General features: G+C 59.8%; 1 protein-coding gene across 2 annotated transcripts in view; it reads left to right on the top strand.

Annotated features, from left to right (window-relative positions):
• The window catches only part of SARDH (sarcosine dehydrogenase), a 68,791-nt gene extending 49,103 nt beyond the window's left edge, over positions 1-19,688 (top strand). For both annotated transcript variants that reach the window (XM_043470069.1, XM_043470070.1), the window contains 4 exons: positions 14,397-14,559; positions 15,127-15,295; positions 17,496-17,631; positions 18,418-19,688. In XM_043470069.1, coding sequence (XP_043326004.1) covers positions 14,397-14,559; positions 15,127-15,295; positions 17,496-17,631; positions 18,418-18,543 — 594 coding nt within the window. In that variant the 3' untranslated portion in view covers positions 18,544-19,688. The remainder of the gene's footprint in view (positions 1-14,396; positions 14,560-15,126; positions 15,296-17,495; positions 17,632-18,417) is intronic.
• Positions 19,689-20,378: the final 690 nt, after the last annotated feature.

The raw sequence follows: 20,378 nt of genomic DNA, 5'->3' as shown, positions 1-20,378 counted from the left end.
GCTCTTCTCAACTGGGAATCAGGGAAGGCTTCTTATAGAAGGTGACAGATGAGCCAAGACTTGAAGGATGACGGAAGATTCAACAGGGGCCGGGACGCTGGAGGGAACGTGCGATAGTGAACTCGGCCGGCAGGGAGGGAGGCGAGAAGCAAGGCACCCCAGAAGTGAGGGCTTCCACGGACACTGGGAGGTCTCAAGCGAACCATCAAGTGTGGGCGTCAGACTCTTCCGGGCACAGTCGGGCAGAGGGCTGAGGAGAGAGGCCCCTGCCCTTGGGGGGGCTTTGGCAGGTGGGGCGTTAACCGCTTAGACAGCTGCCCCAGGCCTGGGTTCCCCATCTGAGAAAGGAGACCCAGGGCTTGGCTGTTTCTGTCACTGTTTCTGATGAAGGTGCCTTTTTTTTTTTTAATTTGAAAAATTTTTTTGGCCATGGTGCCTGGTATTTGAGATCTTAGCTCCCCCACTGGGGATCAAACCCACACCCCCTGCAGCAGAAGTACAGAGTCCTAGCCGCTGGGCGGCCAGGGAAGTCCCGAAGGCGCCTTTCTCGTGTGACTGGATCTTTGCGCATCTCCGTCTCGGTGCGCTTTTATTAACAGCATGTTTGCTGTCAGTCTGCCCCGTGAGGACAGGACCTCGGCCTCAGAGCCTTCCCAGCCCGGGGCGCGCACCCAGCCAGGCTTGGCAGGTGTGTGTTGCCCTACTTACTGACCAGCCTTGTCCTTGCTCACAGCCGGGCCATTCTCCAGGAGGTGCTGGAGGCCGACCTGAGCGACGAGGCCTTCCCCTTCTCCACCCACAAGCTGGTGAGAGCCGCCGGGCACCTGGTAGGTAGCAGCTGCCCAGGGGCCCCCGGGCTGTGGGTGGCAGCAGCAGCGTGCGGCCCGGGGACAAACCCGGGGCCTGGGAGTCTTGTGCCCTTGGGCAGGTTCTGGATCTCCCTGGGCCCAGCTTCCCTGCAGTAAAGTGGGGGTCCAGACGGTCATGCCCACCGGCTGTTAGGGCCTCGGAGGAGGAGTGGGGGTCCAAGTTGGTGCCTGGCACAAGTCGGGGGCCCGGTCCCAAGCTTCTGCCTCAGCCTTGCTGCCTCTGCGGCTGCCTGCCGTCTCCACCTCTCAGGCGTGGGGCACACCCTCCCGCATCAGCATGTTTCCTGCGCGTCCTTGCGGGGCTCGGGGCTGGGGACAGTGGTCATTGCTGCTGCTCCTGAGGCCTGTGTGTCCTGAGCAGAGAGCTGGTTTTCCTGACTGTCCCCCCTCCCCCGGCACCGTGGGAGGGGGCACGGACTGCTCGGGGTGCCCTGCCAGGCCCCTGGGCAGCACCCTTGCCCATCTCCCAGCTCAGAAAGTCGGGTCCTGGGGCCAGAAGCTTCTGAGACTGTGGACAGCTCCAGTGGACCCGCCATCCTCCAAGACCCTGGGCCAGGTCCAGGGTCCAGCTCTGGTCAGCGAGCACGTCCTACTCCTGGACTTTGGTCTCCTTTTTGGAAAATAAGTGTCACGATTTCCACTCTGACTTCTTGGGGCGAGGTGAGGAGCAGGCGGTCAAAGTAACGTCAGCCGCTGTCGGCCAAGGGCTCACACGGCTCTGGCTTCAACCTCCCGGCGGCGTGAAGCTTCTCTCAGGGCTTCTGAGCCCTACGCGATCAACTACATTGAGGAGCGGGTATTCGGGGCGGGGGGCTTTGCAGCATGTGGAGCGGCAGGCCCGGCCTGCACCCCCTGGATGCCAGGAGCACCCCAGACGTGGCCGCACGTTCCCAGGGCAGGAGCCCCGTGGCGGCGGGGGCAGCACTGCTCCATGACGGCCCTGTTAGAGGTGTGCCGTCACCCTGGAGGTGGTCACGGCCACGTGTGTTGAACGAGGTCTTCCGGCAGCTCCTGATGTAGGAAATGTTACCCCCAGGACAGGTGCTTCCCCAACCTGAGCGGAGAAGTCGGATGGACTGCCCAGGCCCCCCCAGCTAATGGAACATAAAAAACCGCGTGACTATGTGTCAATAACACAGACAAGGCTGTAAGGAGGCAGGGGGTGGACAGACAGCCGGATCTGAGGGCACCCCCGCTTTTACCCTCCTCGCGTTCATCTGGGAGCTTGCGGGGAGGCGCCGAGGAAGGTTCCAGATCCTGGCCTGCAGAGGGGCGGGAGGTCACGCAGTCTGGGTCCTGTTAGCAAGTAAACAGTGTCTCGCTGACGTCAGCAAGGAGGCTGCCAGGAGGAGGCAGATAAAGGCGCTCTGCTCTGCCTGCGCTCTCGGAGGCCGCGCTGGGGGCAGGAAGCGGGGCTGTCTCTGTCTAGCTCGCTTCCTGCCTCCTGGGTGCAGCGCTGCCTGCCAGGACCAGAGAGGGTGTGCATCTTGCGAACACAGCACAGCTCCGCCCCAGGCCACTGTGGCCGCGGGCCTGCCCGGAGGGCAGCTCGGGCCCTCTCGGCCCCCCCTGGGGTGGGGGGTCTGTGCAGTGCCCCCCACTCGGGAGTAGGGGTTCTGACGTGGGATGTGGGGCGGGGTGGGGGGGGGCAGCTGGCGTGGCTCAGCCTGTGTGTGGTTCGGGGATTCGTGTGGAAGAGGAGCAGGTGGGAAGGCCTCCCCTCCAGCTGAGGGCCATTCCAGGGAGGCGCTGGGGGCTTGGGCTGGGACAACGGGCTCCAGCTGCCTCCCCACACCCACCCCGGGGGGCGGGGGGCAGCCCTTCCTGGCCCTGGCTGCCTCCCCAGGCCTGGCCCACGGCTGTCTGGCTGCACATTGGCCTCTGGGGCCTGGGAGCCAGGCTGGGCCAGTGGAAGCAGAGGCCAGACTGCAGGGTGAAGCCTGTTCTGGGTCGACAGGCACAAGGTGGGGGCCACAGGGTGCTCGGGGGCAGAAGTGGGGCGCAGAAAGTCCGTAGGCTGCTTCTCTCCGCTGCCTCCCCCCACCCCCCGGCAGCTGGCTCAGTGGTTCTGTCGCAAGCACCTCACTGCTTGCCCCATTTCCAACTGCTGTGTGGGGCCTGGGTGCAGACCTCATCCTGGCGCGACCCCTTTGGGTGCCCCCTTGACCTCACTGAGCCTGCCCTTTCTCGCCGGCCAGAGGGTCTGGCCAAAGAGTTGACGGGCATCAGTGTCTCACTGTAAATACCGGGAACGTTCATAAGACACAAGCAAGTTAATGAGAACTCCTCCAGTTCCACCGGAGAGAAAGCCCGAGGTGAACAGAATGTTTCCTTCCGCCGTCTGTCCCTTACCTCTGCCTGTAAATTCTAAAACAGAAGCAGGATCGTCCCACAAACTGTACGCAGTTCGTGCACTTGGCTTCTCTTAGGACACTGTGGGGATAGTTTTCTTGTTCCTCGAAATACCGCCTGAGATTGAAATGCTAGCGTTACCCTCTCTAGGGCCGGATGCAGGCCACTTGGTCGGGCCACTTCTTCTCCTTGGAATTGCTCTGTGACGGGCTCCCCATGACGGTGGGCCTGTTATAACTTTGATTATTGACCTGGACACGTTGCTTAGAACCAGGACCCAGAAGCAGAGGTGTCCCAGGGTCACGGCCCCAGCCTTCCGGGCCGAGCAGCAGTCCTGCAGGATTTTCTGCCTCCCTTCTGGGGGAAGATGGGAGAGACACTCTCCAGGCGCGGCCCAGCCCACCGGCTCACACTCAGCCAGCGTGGGTGCCCAGCTGAGTTCTGGCCTTCCCTTCTAAAGTGCAGGGTCTCTCCCGGGGCTGAGCAACAGCCGCCCCTGGAGTTAGCTCTGGGCATGTTGGCTGGGAGCCCACCACGTCAGGGGCTCGTCAGGCTCACAGCCTGGCTGGTCTTGGGGGCAGGAAGGATGCTGCAGCCCCAGCCCAGCCTGCACTGGCCCCCAGGCCTGGGCGGAGAGAGGCCGCAGCCCTTACCGCGAGCCAACAGGGAGTGAGGGGGTCCCGGGAGCACGTGTAAGGGGCCATTCCAGTCTTGCCTTGGCGACCGCACCTCCCCCTGAGGCCCCACTGGTGGGGCTCTGGTCCAGTGGTATCGATGTTATGACCTCGCGGTGGCCGGGGCCACAAGTTCCCAGATGGTCCCAGAGGGTGGCGTGAAGGCCTCCCCATCCACCGGCCTGCAAGACGGTGGCCAGCGGGACTCAGGCCGTGGGAGCTGGGCTGGCCGCTGCCCCGGGCCCGCCTGAGGCAGCCTCACAGGCAGACGGGGAGCTGGGAGCCGGGTCGGCCCGGGATCTGGGGGTCCAGGACACAGTCCCGTCAGGGCCGAGCAGAGCTGGGGTCCAGCAGGCCTGGCTTCTGGTCCTACCCCCAGGAGCCCCCTTTCTTGGGTCAGTTTCCCCATCTGTCACACACAGCCGTCAGTGTCTTTGAGCTGTCCTGTAAGTCTGTCCAGACGTCCTGAGTGCTCTGGATCCAGGGGGAATTTCATGTTCTCCTAAATAACATCAACACGTGTTGACACCAGTTCCATCAATGTTGAGATGCTGGGGCGGGAGTTCAGGGCCAAGTCTTTATGGGAGATAATTGGTCGCCAGCCAACCAGCTGCGGGAGAGGAATGTGTGTGTCTGAGTCATCGGCCAGACCTCCGGGTCACAAGGGATGCGCGGGACGATGAGGGTCAGAGCCCAGAACCACAGATCCCGCCCAAGGGTGGGTGAGCGGGACCCCGCTGCTGCCCGTGAAGACCCACCCTCACGGCAAAGGCCCAGGTGGGCGACCGTGGCTGAGCAGTGCCACCAGGCGCGCCATGTCCTAAGCAGAGCAGCGCCGTTGTTTTGCAGCGATTCTGAGATGCTTGGATGGGCCCCAGGCTTCCAAGATCCTCACATTCCTGTCGGAAGAACGGGGCGGGAGCTGTCCCCTCGGCTGCCAGCTGACCAGATGTCCTCAAGGCCAGCGAGGTTTCCAGTGTAGATCTGCTCCCGGCCTGGTTCTCAGGGAAGACACGCTGTCCCTGAGCCTCAGCCGAGGACGGGGGCCCCTCTGGAAAGCAGCAGGTGCTGGGCTCGAAGCTCATCTTGAGGCCACGTGATAAAGCAATTTTCTTCTGAAAATTAATTTTGGGTCAAAAGGAAATTGCATTTCTTTTCCTGACTGTGTGAGTCTCACTACTCGGATTCCATTAGTCCAGGGTGGACTGTTCTCCCCCGCTGCATGCCTTGTACAGAGGCGGGAGGCCCGTACCTTCATAGAGCCTGGGTTTGCCAACTAGGTTTTAGCCATTGCCTGAAAAGTCGCTTTGCACGATTTGTGCGAATTCACCACGGCCCTGGAGAGACAGAGTGTGTGTAGTCGAGAAGGACATGGTGGCCAAGGCCACTATGCAGGGCTATCTGGTGGGGACAGTGACAGCTTCTTGCCGTCGAAGTGTAAGGACAGGGTGTGGCTGGAATGAGGTTGGGGGCTCTGAGGCACCCCAAGAGTGTGCTTCAGAGATTCCGGAAGTTCCTCCAGGGCAGAACCTTTTTCTGCAAGGATATTCCGACCCTGCAGTCCCTGCCTGTCTGTAGGTGCGGGTGAGGTCTTTCTGCGGGTGCCCCATACTGTTTACCTTCTGATCCTCAGAGATGGCCAAGTTTGTGAAGTATAGTTTGAGCATCACACCTTTTTTTAAAGATGTATCTATTTATGTATTGTCTGTGCTGGGTCTTCGTTGCTGTGTGCAGGCTTTTTCTAGTCGTGATGAGCAGGGGTGCCTCTCTAGTTGCAGGACACTATCTCTGCAGTGGCTTCTCGTGTTGTGGAGCGCAGGCTCTAAGGCGCACAGGCTCAGTAGTTGGGGCTCACAGGCTTCGTTGCTCTGCGGCCTGTGGAATCCTCCTGGATAGGGGATGAACCCGTGTCCCCTGAATTGGCAAGCAGATTTTTAACTACTGGACCACCAAGGAAGTATCACACCTTTTATTTATTATTATTCTTGGAAAATTGGTTTCCAGTCACTATAACCTGCCACCACCATCACCATCACCACCATCACCATCACCACCACCATCACCACCATCACCATCACCACCACCACCATCACCACCACCCCATCACCACCATCATCACCACCATCACCACCATCATCACCACCATCACCATCACCACCACCACCATCACCACCATCACCACCATCATCACCACCATCATCACCACCATCATCACCATCATCACCATCATCACCACCATCACCATCATCACCACCTTCACCACCATCACCACCATCATCACCATCACCATCACCACCATCACCACCATCATCACCACCATCATCACCACCATCACCACCATCATCACCACCACCATCACCACCATCATCACCACCATCATCACCATCACCATCACCACCATCACCACCACCATCACCACCATCATCACCACCATCACCACCATCATCACCACCACCATCATCACCATCACCACCATCACCACCACCATCACCACCATCACCACCATCATCGCCATCGCCACCACCATCACCACCATCACCATGACCATCACCACCACCACCACCACCACCACCATCACCACCACCATCACCACCATCACCACCATCACCATCACCACCATCACCACCACCACCATCACCATCATCACCATCACCACCATCATCACCACCATCACCACCATCACCACCATCATCACCACCATCACCATCACCACCATCATCACCACCACCATCATCACCACCACCACCATCACCACCATCATCACCATCATCATCACCATCATCACCACCATCACCATCATCACCACCACCATCACCACCATCATCACCACCATCACCACCATCACCATCACCATCACCACCATCCACCAACCACCACCACCATCACCACCACCACCACCACCACCATCACATCACCACCCATCACCATCACCATCACCATCACCACCATCACCATCACCACCATCACCATCACCACCATCACCACCATCACCACCATCACCACCATCACCACCATCATCACCATCACCATCACCACCATCACCACCACCATCACCATCATCACCATCATCACCACCACCATCACCACCATCACCATCACCACCATCACCACCATCACCATCATCATCACCATCATCACCACCATCACACCACCATCACCATCATCATCATCATCACCATCATCACCACCATCACCATCACCACCATCATTACCACCATCACCATCACCACCACCACCATCACCACCATCACCACCATCACCATCACCACCACCATCACCATCACCACCACCACCACCATCACCACCACCACCATCACCATCACATCCACCACCATCACCCCCATCACCACCACCACCACCACCATCACCACCACCATCACCACCATCACCCACCACCACCACACCCACCACCACCACCACCATCACCACCATCACCACCACCACCATCACCACCATCACCATCACCACCACCATCACCACCATCACCATCACCACCATCACCACCATCACCATCACCACCATCACCATCACCACCATCACCACCACCACCATCACCACCACCATCACCATCACCGCCATCATCACCATCACCACCATCACCATCACCACCATCACCATTATCCTCACTAACCACTACCATCACCATTATCTTTACCACCATCATTACCATCACCTCTACTATCCCCAGAACCACCTTCACCAGAACTGCCAGCAAGCCTGCACGCTAGCCCTCTGGACCAGACTGCAGGGAGAGATTGCACATTGACACAGAAGGATGTTTTTGGAGTCAAGAGTGTCTCGGGTTGTTCAGAGGATTTGAAAAATGAAGATCCTTTAAGTCTTACCACCAGCTGAATTCCCCACTCTTCTGTGGCTTCGGGGCCCCAGACCCCTGCAGGGGGCTGCAATGTGCCCAGATCCCTGTCTATCCCTTGCCTTGGGGGCCCTAGGATCCTCATTTATTTAAAGGGATGACTAAGTTTGGATGACGTGCCTGGTGAGTCAGGGGTGCTGTTACACAACCAAACTCCCCGGAAGCATGTAAAACCTCCATGAGCTAATGTGATTTGAGACGGGTGGACATACAGGCTTGTGCCTGTGTCTGTGGACACATCTGCTCAAGCCCTCTTGTGGTGTCTGCCCAGGGAGGCGGCCCCAGGCTGGTTCTGGTGTCATCTGTGGCCAGAGCACCCACCCCACGGGAGCCACGTGGACTGTCCTGCCCAGGGCGCACACGTGGCCTGTGATCCAAGCCAGGATGTGGACCCAGCACCACCACCCCCATTCCTGTCCCCCCCATGGAGAGCTGGCAGGAATTTCAGGAAGCCCCCAAATCCATCTTGCTAGAGTGTATTCGCTGCCCCCAGAATAATCCAGTGAGTCAGTCGAGGCTAGGGCGGGAGTGTGGAGAGCTTACAGCGTGGAGCGCCTGCTCTGACTTACTGGCTGTGAGTCCTCTGAATGTGCTGGAAAGTGCTCCTTCCAGCTCGTGAGAGCTGATGGCTAAAGCTGGGGGAAAATTGGCAGGTGGTGGTTAAACCACTGCAGCTTGAAATCAACCGTGGTAGGACTGTTCACCCTGCAGAAAGGGGTAAATGCTGCGAAACAACCCCTGCCTCCCGAGAGCTGGTTGTCAAACATCTTCCAGGACATCACTGGGCCTTGGGCAGGTGGCCTGACCTCCCTGAGCTCCCACTTCCTCATCTGTAAAATGTGCGTGCCAGCAGCACCCACCTCGCCAAGCAGCCGGGGGCCTCGGGCCGACAGTTCTGTTGACCGCTCCCAAGGCTCTGTGAACCCTATTCACACCCAGGATTTGCAAAGCAGACTCAGAGGGATCTCAGTCAACGGGGATGCGACGTTTGTGGCTCAGATTTAAACCGAGTAGGTACGTGGCACCCAAGCCCATGCTCTCAGCCAGCACGGCGCCAACTCTGGGGGGCGGCTGGCCCTCACCGCCCCGTGTCAGGTGTGAATGCCAGGATGGCCAGGCAGCACCCTGAGGACTGAGGAGGGCCTGGATCCTGGGGTGATGCGGGGGCCCCCCCGCGATGTTGAAACACAGGTGTTTGTGGAAAGTGTGGCTAGAAGCTTCATCTTGCTGGGTTTGCCACCTGCGTCTGGGGCAGGAGACCCCTTGTGGAATGACAGACATTACTGACCAGCGACGTGTGCAGAGCCCTGGGGCTGGGGGCTCAGAGGCATCTGACACTTGTGTTCCGGATTCCATCCTTGTCCTTACAAGGCAGATAAGCTTTAAGGCTGCTGCAGCCAAGGCTGATGCACACACAGCTCCGTCCATGTGGGGGAGAGCGCTCCCTCACCGCCGCGTCTCGCTGACCATCTCAGTTGCCACCTAGAGTGAAGCAGGTGACAGGCAGAGGGGACAATCCTCTCTCAGCAGCGGGGACCCCTAGCCTCCTGCATAACTCCCTCCAGGGCCTCACAGGTCCTGGGTGGAGGGGCCTGAAACCCAGAATCTTCCTAAAGGAGAGGATGCTGTTGTTGTTCGGTCGCTAAGTCGTGTCAGACTCTTTGCGGCTCCACGGGCTGCAGCACGCCAGGCTCCCCTGTCCTTCACTAATTCCCAGAGTTTCCTCAAATTCATGTCTATTGAATCGATGATGCTATCTAATCATCTCATCCTCTGTCGTCCCCTTCTCCTCCCGCCCCCAGTCTTTCCCAGCCTTAGGGTTTTTTCCAGTGAGTCAGCCCTTCACATCAGGTGGCCAAAGTATTGAACTTACAGCTTCAACATCAGTCCTTCCAATGAGAAGAGGGTCTCTGAGCAAATTCAGACTGGAGAAGACCCGCACAGCAGGAGTGCTGCTTGCGCAGATGTTTGGGGCTTGACGGGCCTGCCTTCCCACCCCCAGCATGGTCTCTTTTCATCGAGGGGTCCCATCGGGTCTCTGTTCCCCAGCCCAGGAGTCTGAGCCTCACAGGGGGTTCCTGCTGGCTTTAGAAGCAGTTCGTTCCTCTGTGGGTCACCCGGCCGCTGGAAAGATGGGCCCTGGGCAAGCCCTGGTGATTCCTGAGTGGTCACCCAGCGGAGCCGAGCAGAGAAGGGCCTTGCTCCCAGCAGGACCTTGCACAAGGCCCTGCTCCGGCTGCCTATTGTCTGCTGCTGCCCGGGAGGTGCGGGGCCAGACCAGCTCCTTGTTCCACCCTTCAGCTCTTTTGCATATACACCCAGACGTGGGATTGCTGGACATATGGTAGTTCTATTTTTAGTTTTCCGAGGAATCACCATACTGTTTTTCCTAACAGTTGCACCATTTTGCATTCCCCCAACTGCGCCCAAGGGTTCCGATTCCTTCATATTCCTGCCAACACTGATTATTTTCTGTTTTCTTTGAAATGCTAATGGCTTAGAAGTCATATCTCATTGTGGTTTTGATTGATGTTTCTCTAATGTTTCGTGACATTGACCATCTTCTCATATGCTTGTTGGCCATTTGTAGATCTTTGGTAAAATGTCTATTCAAGTTCTTAATTCGTTTCTTAATCGGGTTGCTTTGTTTTTGTTGAATTGTAGGTGTTCTTTATATATTCTGGATGTTAACCCCTTATCAGATACAGGACTTTTGAATGTTTTCTCCAATTCTGTAGGTTGACTTTTCACTGTGGGTTGCATCCTTTGAAGCACAGAAGGTTTTACATTTGCTGGAGTCCCGTTTAGCTCATTTTGCTCTTTGTTGCCTTTGCCTCTGGTATCATATCTGGGAAATCATTGCCAAGTCTAGAGTCATGAAGCTTTCCTCTGTATTGTCTTCTAGGGCTTTCACAGCCTGCAGGCTCGCATTTGGGCTTTAACTCGGTTTGAGTTAACGTGCGTGTATGGTGTATGCGGTAGAAGAGAAGGTTCAGTTTGCCGATCACTGTCCTTTCCCCATGGGGCAGTCGTGGCATGCAGGCTTGTGTGCACGCTCAGTCGTGTCCAACTCTTTGTGGCCCCTTGGACTGTAGCCTGCCAGGCTCCAATGTCCACGGGATTTTCCCAGGCAAGAATAGTGGAGTGGGTCGCTATTTCTTCCTCCAAGGGATTTTCCCCACTCGGGGACTGAACCTCTGTTTCCTGCATTGGCAGGCAGACTCTACCACTGAGCTGCCGGGGAAGTCCCAATGGTCTTGGATCCCTTGTTAAAGGTCACTAGGTATTTACATGAGGGTTTGTTTCTGGGCTCTCTTTTCTATTCCATTTGTCTGTTTGATTTCATGCCAGTAGCACTGTTTTGATTGTGGCAGCTTTGTAATAAGTTTTGAAATGAGGAAGTGAGTCTTCTGCCTTGTTCTTTTCCGAGACTGTTTGGCTATTCGAGGTCACTCATGTAACTGTTAGGGTGAAATTTTCTATTTCTGCCAAAAAAAAAAAAAAAGTCACTGGATTTTGATACAGATTGTATTGAATCTGTAGATCACTTTGGCTAATACTGGTATCTTGGTGATATTCAGTCTTCCAACCCACAAACAGAAAAGTTGTCTTTCCATTTGTGTCTTTCGTTTCTTTTGGCAGTGTTTTGTAGTTCTCAGCGTGCAAGTCTTTCACCTCCATGGTTAGGTTTATTCCTAAGTATTTTATTCTTTCTGGTGTGACTGTAAATGGAATTTTTTCTAATTTCCTTTTCAGTTGGTCTATTGTTAGAGTATAAAAATGCAGCTGACTTTTGAGTGTTGATTTTGTATCCTGCAACCTTGCTGACTTGGTTTGTTGGTTCTAACCGTATCAGGGGAGTCCTGGGGGTCACAAAAGGGTTTAAACAAAACCTAGTTTCAGGCCTTTCCTATTGACCTTTTGCATCTCTGTGGTCCCTTCCACTCTCCATGGTTCCCAGAACAGGGTGTGGCTATTTTGCAGAGGGTTTGGGGCTCGCTTTTAAAGCTGATCCAAGCTGATGCTGACTGGCAGAGGGCGGTACCAGGCACCTGCCTTCCATGAGCTTGATGCTCACCCCCGTTTATCAGATGTGGGCACTGGGGCTGGGGAGGCCGGCCCGTGGGTCTGGCTGACTCTGAGCCCAAGTTCCAGATGCGCTCATGCCTGGCCTGTCCCTTCAGTCTGTGACCCTCTCAGAAGACCCCAGGGCTCGCCTAAATCCACAGCTTCAGTAGAGAAAAACACAAGAGGTCTCGAGAACCAGTGATGCTGGCAACTTAGAAAGTCACTAGGAATCCCGAAGGCCTTCCCCTCACTTTGCCGGACAGCAGAGCTTTGGCCCTCTGCACCTGTCTGCCCGCTCCGTCCGGGAAGTATTTATTCAGCCCCCTGAGAGCCGGGCTTGCCCACAGGGCTGTAATGGAGAGCACGCCGGCCGGCCTCCCAGCCTCGTTGGATTCCTGGGAGCTGGGGAAGGGGCCAGGTCGCTCCATCCCACCCCTGAATTCACTCGAGAGCCTGACTTAACTGGGGGAGGGAGTGTGTCTGACAAGACCCGCAGTCCTGGGCCCATTAATGGGTGAGCTTTAAAAATGATTTTTTTCCTGTTTGAAATGAGATTGGCTTTGAGCCCCAAGCTCCTCCGTGGTCTGTCTAAAATTAGAACCCCGTTGACAAGGCAGTCTTTGTCAGGGGCCCACGGCTTGCACCAGGGGAGCAGGGAAATGTCAACAGTACGTTTTCTGAGTCAATTCTGAGTTTTTTGAGAGGCCCCGGGCACATGGCAGCTCAGAGCAGATGTGTGCCTTTCCAAAGCTTTCTGAGTCCAGCCCTCCCAGCGGCTGTGATTTCAAGTCATTCGGGAGAGCGGGCCAGCTCTCCGTCTGCTGACCTTATCGCCGCGGGAGCTGTCCCGGGCAGCCCCTCGGGCTCGGAGCAGTGATGGGATCAGGTCCTCCGCCTCTGGGAGCACTGTGGCCGGCTGCAGCCCCTGTGCCTTCTGTGACCTGGACAGGGCCATGCCTGGCCCCGCACGCGGGGACACTGGGCGTTCAAGGGCTTGCCCGCAGGCTGGAAGCAACCAGCAGGTGCTGAGTGTACAAGCGACCCAGCACCAGCCAGCCGGGCAGGAAAAGCCAGGCTGCCGGGCCAGGCGTCCCCCACTCCTGCTCGTGGCCTCCACGTGGCCGCCGGCGTGGGACTCAGGCTGAGGGACACGCTCGCCCAGAGACCAGCTGTCCCCACGTCAGCACTGTGTGTGCGCGGGCCAGGTGGGCTGTCTCCGGAGCCCCTGTTTCTGCTTCATCCCTGGGAAGTTTTTGTAGTGATGTCTACAAAGAGGAGGCCCAGGGGCGCTCCGTGAACGGCACCGTCCCTTCCATGGGGTTTGGGGGCCCGAGGTCCCTTCCCTGGCCTGTGAACCCAGCCTGGGCAGTGCTTTAACAGTCCAGTGTCTGCAGCCCGTTGACGAGGCCCTTCTGGTCCCACCCGCCAGCCTTCTTACCTGTTCCCCCCGCCCCCACCCCGACAACGCTCACACTTGCTCCAGCTCTGCGCCTTTGCACCCACTCTTCCGCTTGTCTGGAAGGCCTGTCCGTGACAGCAAACCCCGCTCAAGAGCCCAGCTTGGCCTGTGCCTGCCTCAGGGTCCTTCCCTCTGCCTGCCCTGGAGCCGGCTTTGGCGTCTGGCTGTGTCCTTCCGAGACTCAAGGCCTGGGGGGCAGAGGCTGTGCCCGCCTTCAGATCCTAGCTCTTGACTGAGGTCCACTTGGGTGGGGGGCGACCAGGACACTCGCCTGACGCCCGGCTGCCCCCTCCCGCTGCCCCTGAACGCGCTAAGTGCAGGTGCTGTGACTCATCGTGGTGTGGTTGACTCCCCATCCTTCCTCGAGGACACCCCCTCAGAGCTTCCTAAGACAGACAAAGCCAGGCTCCCGACCCCATTTAGAGGCCAGAGAGAGGCCAAGAGTCTTGCCCAAGGTCACTGCAGTGATTGAATGGTGGCCCCCTAAAGACACATCACCCCCGGGCTGGGAACGGGACCTTGGGATCAGGGGCTTTGCTGATTCGATGATGGTGAGGATCACGGGATAAGAGCACCCTGGTGAGGGGGGACTCCGCCCAGCAGCCAGTGTCCTGATGAGAGACGGAGAGACACAGACACGGAGGAGACACAGGCCAAGGCCAGCGTGATGCGTCCACGTCAGCAGAGCCTGGACCCCCGGGAGAGGGAAGGGGCAGGAGGGACCCGCCCCGGAGCCTCCAGAGGAAGCGCGTCCCTGCCCACACCCTGGTTTTGGACTTCAGGCCTTAGACCTGGCAGAGAGCTCACTTCCGTGGGTCTCTGCCCCTGGCTACCGAGGCCCCAGGACACTCCTACGGTCATTTAGGAGACGAGCTGTGGCCTGGGAACCATGTGTCCACTTCCACTCCCAATGACAACACCTCTTCCTTTCGAAGATTTCCAGAGCGCTCCTGAGGACTCTCGCCGGCAGGCCCCATTTCTTGGTGGCCTGTGGCCTGGGCCCAGGTCCGGCTATTAGTGGTGGCGGTTGGAAGTGTCCACCCATCGGTGGCGGCCGGACCTCCACCCTAGCCCGGGTCTGAGCTGTGCCTTGCCCCCAGGTCCGGGCCGTGAGGCTGTCCTTCGTGGGGGAGCTGGGCTGGGAGCTGCACACCCCGAGGCCGTCCTGCCTGCCCGTGTACCAGGCGCTGATGACCGTGGGGGCCAAGCACGGCCTCGTCAATGCCGGCTACCGGGCCATTGACTCTCTGAGCATCGAGAAAGGTGTGTGCGGGTCCTGGACCACAGGTGGGGTGCTGAGCCTCACTGGAGGCTGCCCCGTGCTCCCTTCCTGCCGTGCCGGGCCGCCCCATACCCCCACACAGGCTGTTTCCCCAGAGCCCTTTCGCTGGCCTTGTACCAGGTCCTCCACGCAGGCCTGGGGACGGTGGTGGGATCTCTGATCCCAGCACTCTTGGGAGGGGGGTACAGGGGAGGTATCTCCCAGGGGAAGTGGGTCCAGAGCCAGATTTGGATTCAGCGCTGAGATTCCCAGAGAGAGCTGAAGACCATCAGAGCAGGAGGGGGGGCACTTCGAGCTGCCTCGCCCGCTGCTGCCCCTCCCCAGGGCCTCCAGCCTGATGGCAGAGATGCGCGGCGATGCTGCTGGGGGCGGTCTGACTCCGGGGCTCAGCCAGGGCGCCTCCTGTGACTGACGATGCTCCCAGCCCCCAGAAAGCCCAAGTCATGGCGGGTCTAGGCTGAGGGTGTGACGGGGTGGGCACCTCCTGGGGCGTCTCCTGAAGTCCCCGCCCCCGCTGGACAGTGACCCTGTGGCCTCCCCCACTCCAGGCTACCGGCACTGGCACGCCGACCTCCGGGCTGATGACAGCCCCCTGGAAGCAGGCTTGGCCTTCACCTGCAAGCTCAAGTCCTCCATCCCCTTCCTGGGGCGCGAGGCCCTGGAGAAGCAGCAGGCCGAGGGCCTCCGCCGGCGCCTGCTGGGCTTCACCGTGGACGAGTGAGTACCGCTAGGGCTGGGGCCACCAGGAGCGGGGAATGGCCATGCAGACGCGAGGGACGGTGATTCTGGGCTCCCCCTTTCCCCGCAGGCCAGACACCCTCTCCCGGAGCGTGCACCGCAGCCCCCGACAGGGAAGAGACTGGGACCCACGAGGCAGGGTTGGGTCCACAGCAGGCCCAACTCTGAAGCCGGGGCTGCAACTCAGATCCCACCAGCGCCAGGCCGGGGGCAAACTGGGCGCGGGCTGGTGGTGGTCGGTAGGGAGCGAACAGGGCAGCCCTCAGCAAACACAGGTTTCGTTTCACTGTGTTTATTTTGGCTGCACCATGCGGCTTGCAGGATCTTAGCTCCCCACGTAGGGACTGAACTCGTGCCCTTGGCAGGGAAAGCTGCAGTCCTAAGTACTGGACGGCTGGGAAGTTCCTCCAAACACGTGTTCTGAAAGGGGGAGCCCTGCCGAGCCACGTGGGCTTTGTGGGAGGCTCCGGCCGAGGCCCCCCGATGTGGCTGCTGGTCAGGGCTCTGCCATCACCCCCGTGTCCTGGTCAGAGCCTCCCCACAGCCCGGGAGGGGCCCCGTGGGGGGAGGGGCCAGGCTGGGGCCACCAGCCCCCCTGACAGACGAAGACCACGGGGGCCCAGGGGCAGAGCGGTTCTCGCCCAGGCCCGTGGCCGGAGTGGAAGGAAGCCTTGTGGGGGGCCCGATCTCTTCTGCCCCACCCCCACCTCTCCCCTGCCTCCCCCCACCTCTCCCCTGCCTCCCCCCACCACTCCCCCACCCCCACCTCCCCGGCAGCTCTGAGCACGCCGCCCTTACGTGCTGGGAGCTGAGCCTGCGTGGTCCCTGGGTCCCTGGTGCTGGTGTTGGAGGACGTGGATGGGGCGATGTGGAGCTGGGTAGCAGCCATCCCCGGGGCAGCGGGCGTCTCTGGGTCTCGTTGGTTTGGGGCCGAGAGCTGACACCAGCGGTCCCTTTCTCCCACATTCGGCTCCTTCAAAGGAAGCCTCGAGGCTGCCGGGGTTGGGGGTGCCGAGTGAGCGGAGCTGGGGTGTGTCGTCTCCTAGCTCCTCCCTGGGACCCCATCGGGCTGCCCGTCTGCCTGACTGTTTGTCCGCCTCCAGGGGAGCACTCGGCTCTGGTTTGGGGTGCAGACAGGGCAGGGGTCCGCCAAGCCCTCCTGCCGCCTGGCCCTCCAGAAAGCGCCTGCTGCTTCAGACAGCAGCAGCCACGGCCTGCTCGCCCCTCCCCAGGGCTCCCTGCTGGGATGCAGAGTCCACCTGGGGCCGCGGCCTGGCTGGTCCAGGCCCGAGGAGGGATGTGGCCAGGATGCTGCAGCTCTGCCCTGGGGCCCTGGGGGGGCAGGGCACCTCTCTGAGGCTGTCTCCTCATGTGGACACAGCACCCTTGTAGGACATGTCCAAAGGAGACAGGATGCATTTGCAAAGCTTCTGCCACCCCACCCTCATCCACTGCACCTGTGGGCCCCAGACCTTGTCACCCCTGGCCTCTGAACCGGGAGGCACCCCAGACCCTGTCCAGACCGGCTCAGTGCAAGGTCCCCCCAGTTCCGGTTACCATAACCAGCCCAGCCGCGCCCCACACCCCACCGGGTGCGGTCCTCGGCTTCACCCCGGGACCCGCAGGGCCACACGGTGCTGCTGCCCTGGGGGCCCCTCATCCCCAGCACCCGGCCCACTGCCCGCAGGCATGAGGACTCGGGCGGGAGAAGGCACGCCGGCCAAGGTTTGCACCAAACGCTCTGGCTCTGACGTTTCTGTGATTGCAGTTTAATTCTCTCCTCTTCCCTGTTTTAAATTTTCAAAAATTTTATGGTGAGCATTCATATTTTATGTGTAACACAGAAAAATACTTTTAATAAATGATGCATCACACTGTCATAAAAGAAGAGCCGTCAGATTAAAACAGGTTGAGTGACAGTTCCGAGTCCGCGGGGCCCTGCCTCCAGAGACACAGAAGTCAGGTTCTGGTTTTGATGTTTTCTGTCCATTTATGTGCTCGAAGCCTGAGCGCCGACATCCTCGGGGGCCAGGTGAGAGGCATGCGGGCTCATAGCAGACCAGCCCTGAGGAGTGGAGCCCGTGGTCTGGCGGGCTCTGTCCTTTCTCCTCGGCCAGGCAAAGTGCAGGAGATCCCCCTCAGGGCCTCTGGGGTCCCAGCCGTCTATTGCTTCTTCCAGGAAAGTTCCCATGTTCGGGCTGGAGGCCATCTGGAGGAACGGCCAAGTGGTGGGCCACGTCCGGAGGGCCGACTTCGGATTCACCATCAATAAGACCCTGGCCTACGGCTACATCCGAGACCCCAGCGGCGGGCCGGTGAGTCCCCCCCCGCCCCTGCCCCCACACCGCCGCGGGGAGCCCCGGTCCCCTCTGGGACTCTCCATAGCACCCCTGCCTCCCTCTCTGGGTGGGCTGGGCCTGGGGGGACCAGAGAACAGTGAGGGGACTGACTGACGGGGCCCTGTCTTCCCTGGGCATAGCCAGTGGCTGTTTCTATATTTTCTTTCTGACAGAATCTGACTTTGGAAGCTCCAGGCTTCTCATGGTCAGAAAGGGGCTCTGCGCAGGGCTCACCCGCTCTGCTCCTTGGAGCTGGAGACCCTGTGTGTGTGCAAACGGTTGTGTGTGCACACCTCGGTGTTCACACAGGTATACCCACGTGTACCACACTGGCACGTGTGCACACAGAAACGCACGTGCACAGGCTCATTTGGGGGGCTCAGCAATGAGACGAAGGGGCAGCCTGTTCTGTGTGCAGAAGGTCTAAGCATTTTGCCCAAACCATCATTTATAAACCCCAAAATTCCCCCACTGGCTGCCCGCCTCCCAGGGACCAGTGGTTACAGGTTGGGGCTTGCTGCCCAGCAGGAGAGGTTCTCCCCAGTGCCAGACCTCAGCTCCCCTGGACCCCGGGGGCTCAGGTGCAGCTTAGGGGCCCGGGCACATGGAGTCCACCTGCTCCGGGCTCAGAGCAGTTCCTGGACTCAGAGGAGGGAGGGGCGTGAGAGGGCGAGACGGTGGCCCCATCCTGGGAGGCAGGCTGCATGAACCCGGCTCCCGCGGGGCGCTGAGTGACCGTGGGCCCCCCTCTGTGCCCACCAGGTCTCCCTGGACTTCGTGAAGAGTGGGGACTACGCCCTGGAGAGGATGGGGGTGACCTACGCTGCCCAGGCCCACCTCAAGTCTCCCTTCGACCCCGACAACAAGAGGGTGAAGGGGATCTACTGACTGCCGCGGGCAGAGCCTCAGCTGGTCCGGGGGTCGGCGACCTGCCACCCCGGCCGACGCTGCCCATTCCCAGTGGCCTGTGCCGCCCCGGGTGCCAGGACCCAGACCCTGGCTGGAACATGGGCTCCCCTGCCCTTCATCAAGAGCTACCGCCATGGCCCCCAAAAGATGCAGACAGAGGGAGTGGAAAGAGGACCCAGGAGGTCTGTTCTGTGGTCACTGACTGAAGGGGGGAGTCTCGGGTCCTCCCCACCCCCCTAAAAGCCACCTGCCATGCCTTGGGCTCAGGGACCATGCCTGAAGCCCTGGAGAGCTTCTGAAAAGGAGAAGGCCCCTGTAAAAGCGGGGCAGCAAAGAGCATCACCCAGTGTTCTATCCCTGATGGGCAGGCTGCCCGGGGGAGCCTTGAGGGTTGCGGGTGTGTCTGGCATGGGGGACGGTGTGGGACTGATTCGTCCTGTCTGCCTCGGGCACAGTAGTGAAGGCAGAAAGCAGGCGTGCCAGACTAGCACCGTCCCTGAGGTCGGGGTTGGCAGGACGGTCTGGTCCCTGGTCCCAGGAAGGAGGGGTGGATCCAGAAAGTGAGCTCTGCTTGCCTTGACCTCTCGGGTCTTCACACAGGGAAACCCCCAGAGGGTTCCCAGCCCTGAAATCAGCGCCAGGAGCAGGGCTGGGAGGGTCTCAGCTGGGCCACCCCCACTGTGCTCTCCTGCCCTGGTTTCCCCCAGGGCCCCTCGCTCACCATGTCGGAGACAAAGGGGTGCTGCTAGGTACGGACCTGGCGGGTCTCTCCTGCCCGGGTGGCCTCTGTCCTTGCTGTCTGACTCAGCTCTGGGCCTCGTCCCCCGCTCTCCCAGTCCCCAGGAGTGGCCCTCACCCAGGGCCTGGAATGGGGTGACCCCCGTCCCCATCCCAGGGCCTTCAGAACTGCCCATCTTCCCTGCGGGGACTGGCACCCGGCCCTGGGACCCAGGCAGCCCCCTGGGGAGGGGGCTAGAGGGGATGCGGGCAGGAAGCCGTGTGGTGACTGGGGTGCAGAAAGTCCTGGGGGCCTGGGGTTGGTTTCAGAGGTGCCATGCCACGCAGCCCTCTCCAGGGACTGGGCTGAAACAGGTCAGGCTAATAAAGTCAAGGCCACGGAAAGATGTCTGTGCTTCGGGTGATCTTTGGAGGGATAGCTGGACCCTCATCAGACTGTAGCCTGGGGGACAGGGGCCTGTCTTTCTCAAGCCTCAGGCACAGTAACGCCAGCAGCCCCCCTGCCCACAGGAGGGCCTGGGGGACCCCGAGAGGACCCTGTGGAGCCAGAAGAGGGGAGGAGGGGAGCAAGCCTGCTCCCCGGGCCCTGTGGTTTGGCCCTGGACCCCCCGACAGGGCCTGAGCACACTTTCACTCAGCGGCCGTCCCTGGGGGACGGCTCGGGACGAGGGGTGGTCCGGCCCAGGTTCCACCTTGACTCCTCTCTCAGGGCCTGAGCCTGGAAGCAAGTGTTCACGCTCCCTTCGTTGCCTATGTTTGCCCCTCTGCTGGGGAGAAATAACCCTCTGGAAATGGCACTGGCCCCCAACGTGAGGGAGGCCGTCATGGGCCGCCCCCCAACTCACCCGCTTCACCCCAAAGGGCAGCTCGGGAAGGTCTGAGCCCCAGAGAGCTTCCCCATCGCTTCAGGCTGAACCGTATCGCTCTCTCCCCTCAGAGCCGGTGACCTCGGGCCAGCCCTTCCTCACCCTAATCCGGAAACGCTCTGCTGCCTTAGTTTTGGAAGGTTTCTCTGGGCAGAATGAGCACGTTGCTCTGAGCACCGCCTGGAGCTCTGCACAGGCTGGGCTGAGCGT

This window comes from Cervus canadensis, chromosome 5 (genome assembly GCF_019320065.1).
Source record: "Cervus canadensis isolate Bull #8, Minnesota chromosome 5, ASM1932006v1, whole genome shotgun sequence".
Lineage (NCBI taxonomy): Eukaryota > Metazoa > Chordata > Mammalia > Artiodactyla > Cervidae > Cervus > Cervus canadensis.
Note: the sequence above shows the minus strand (reverse complement) of the source record. Positions and strands in the feature narration are given on the sequence as shown.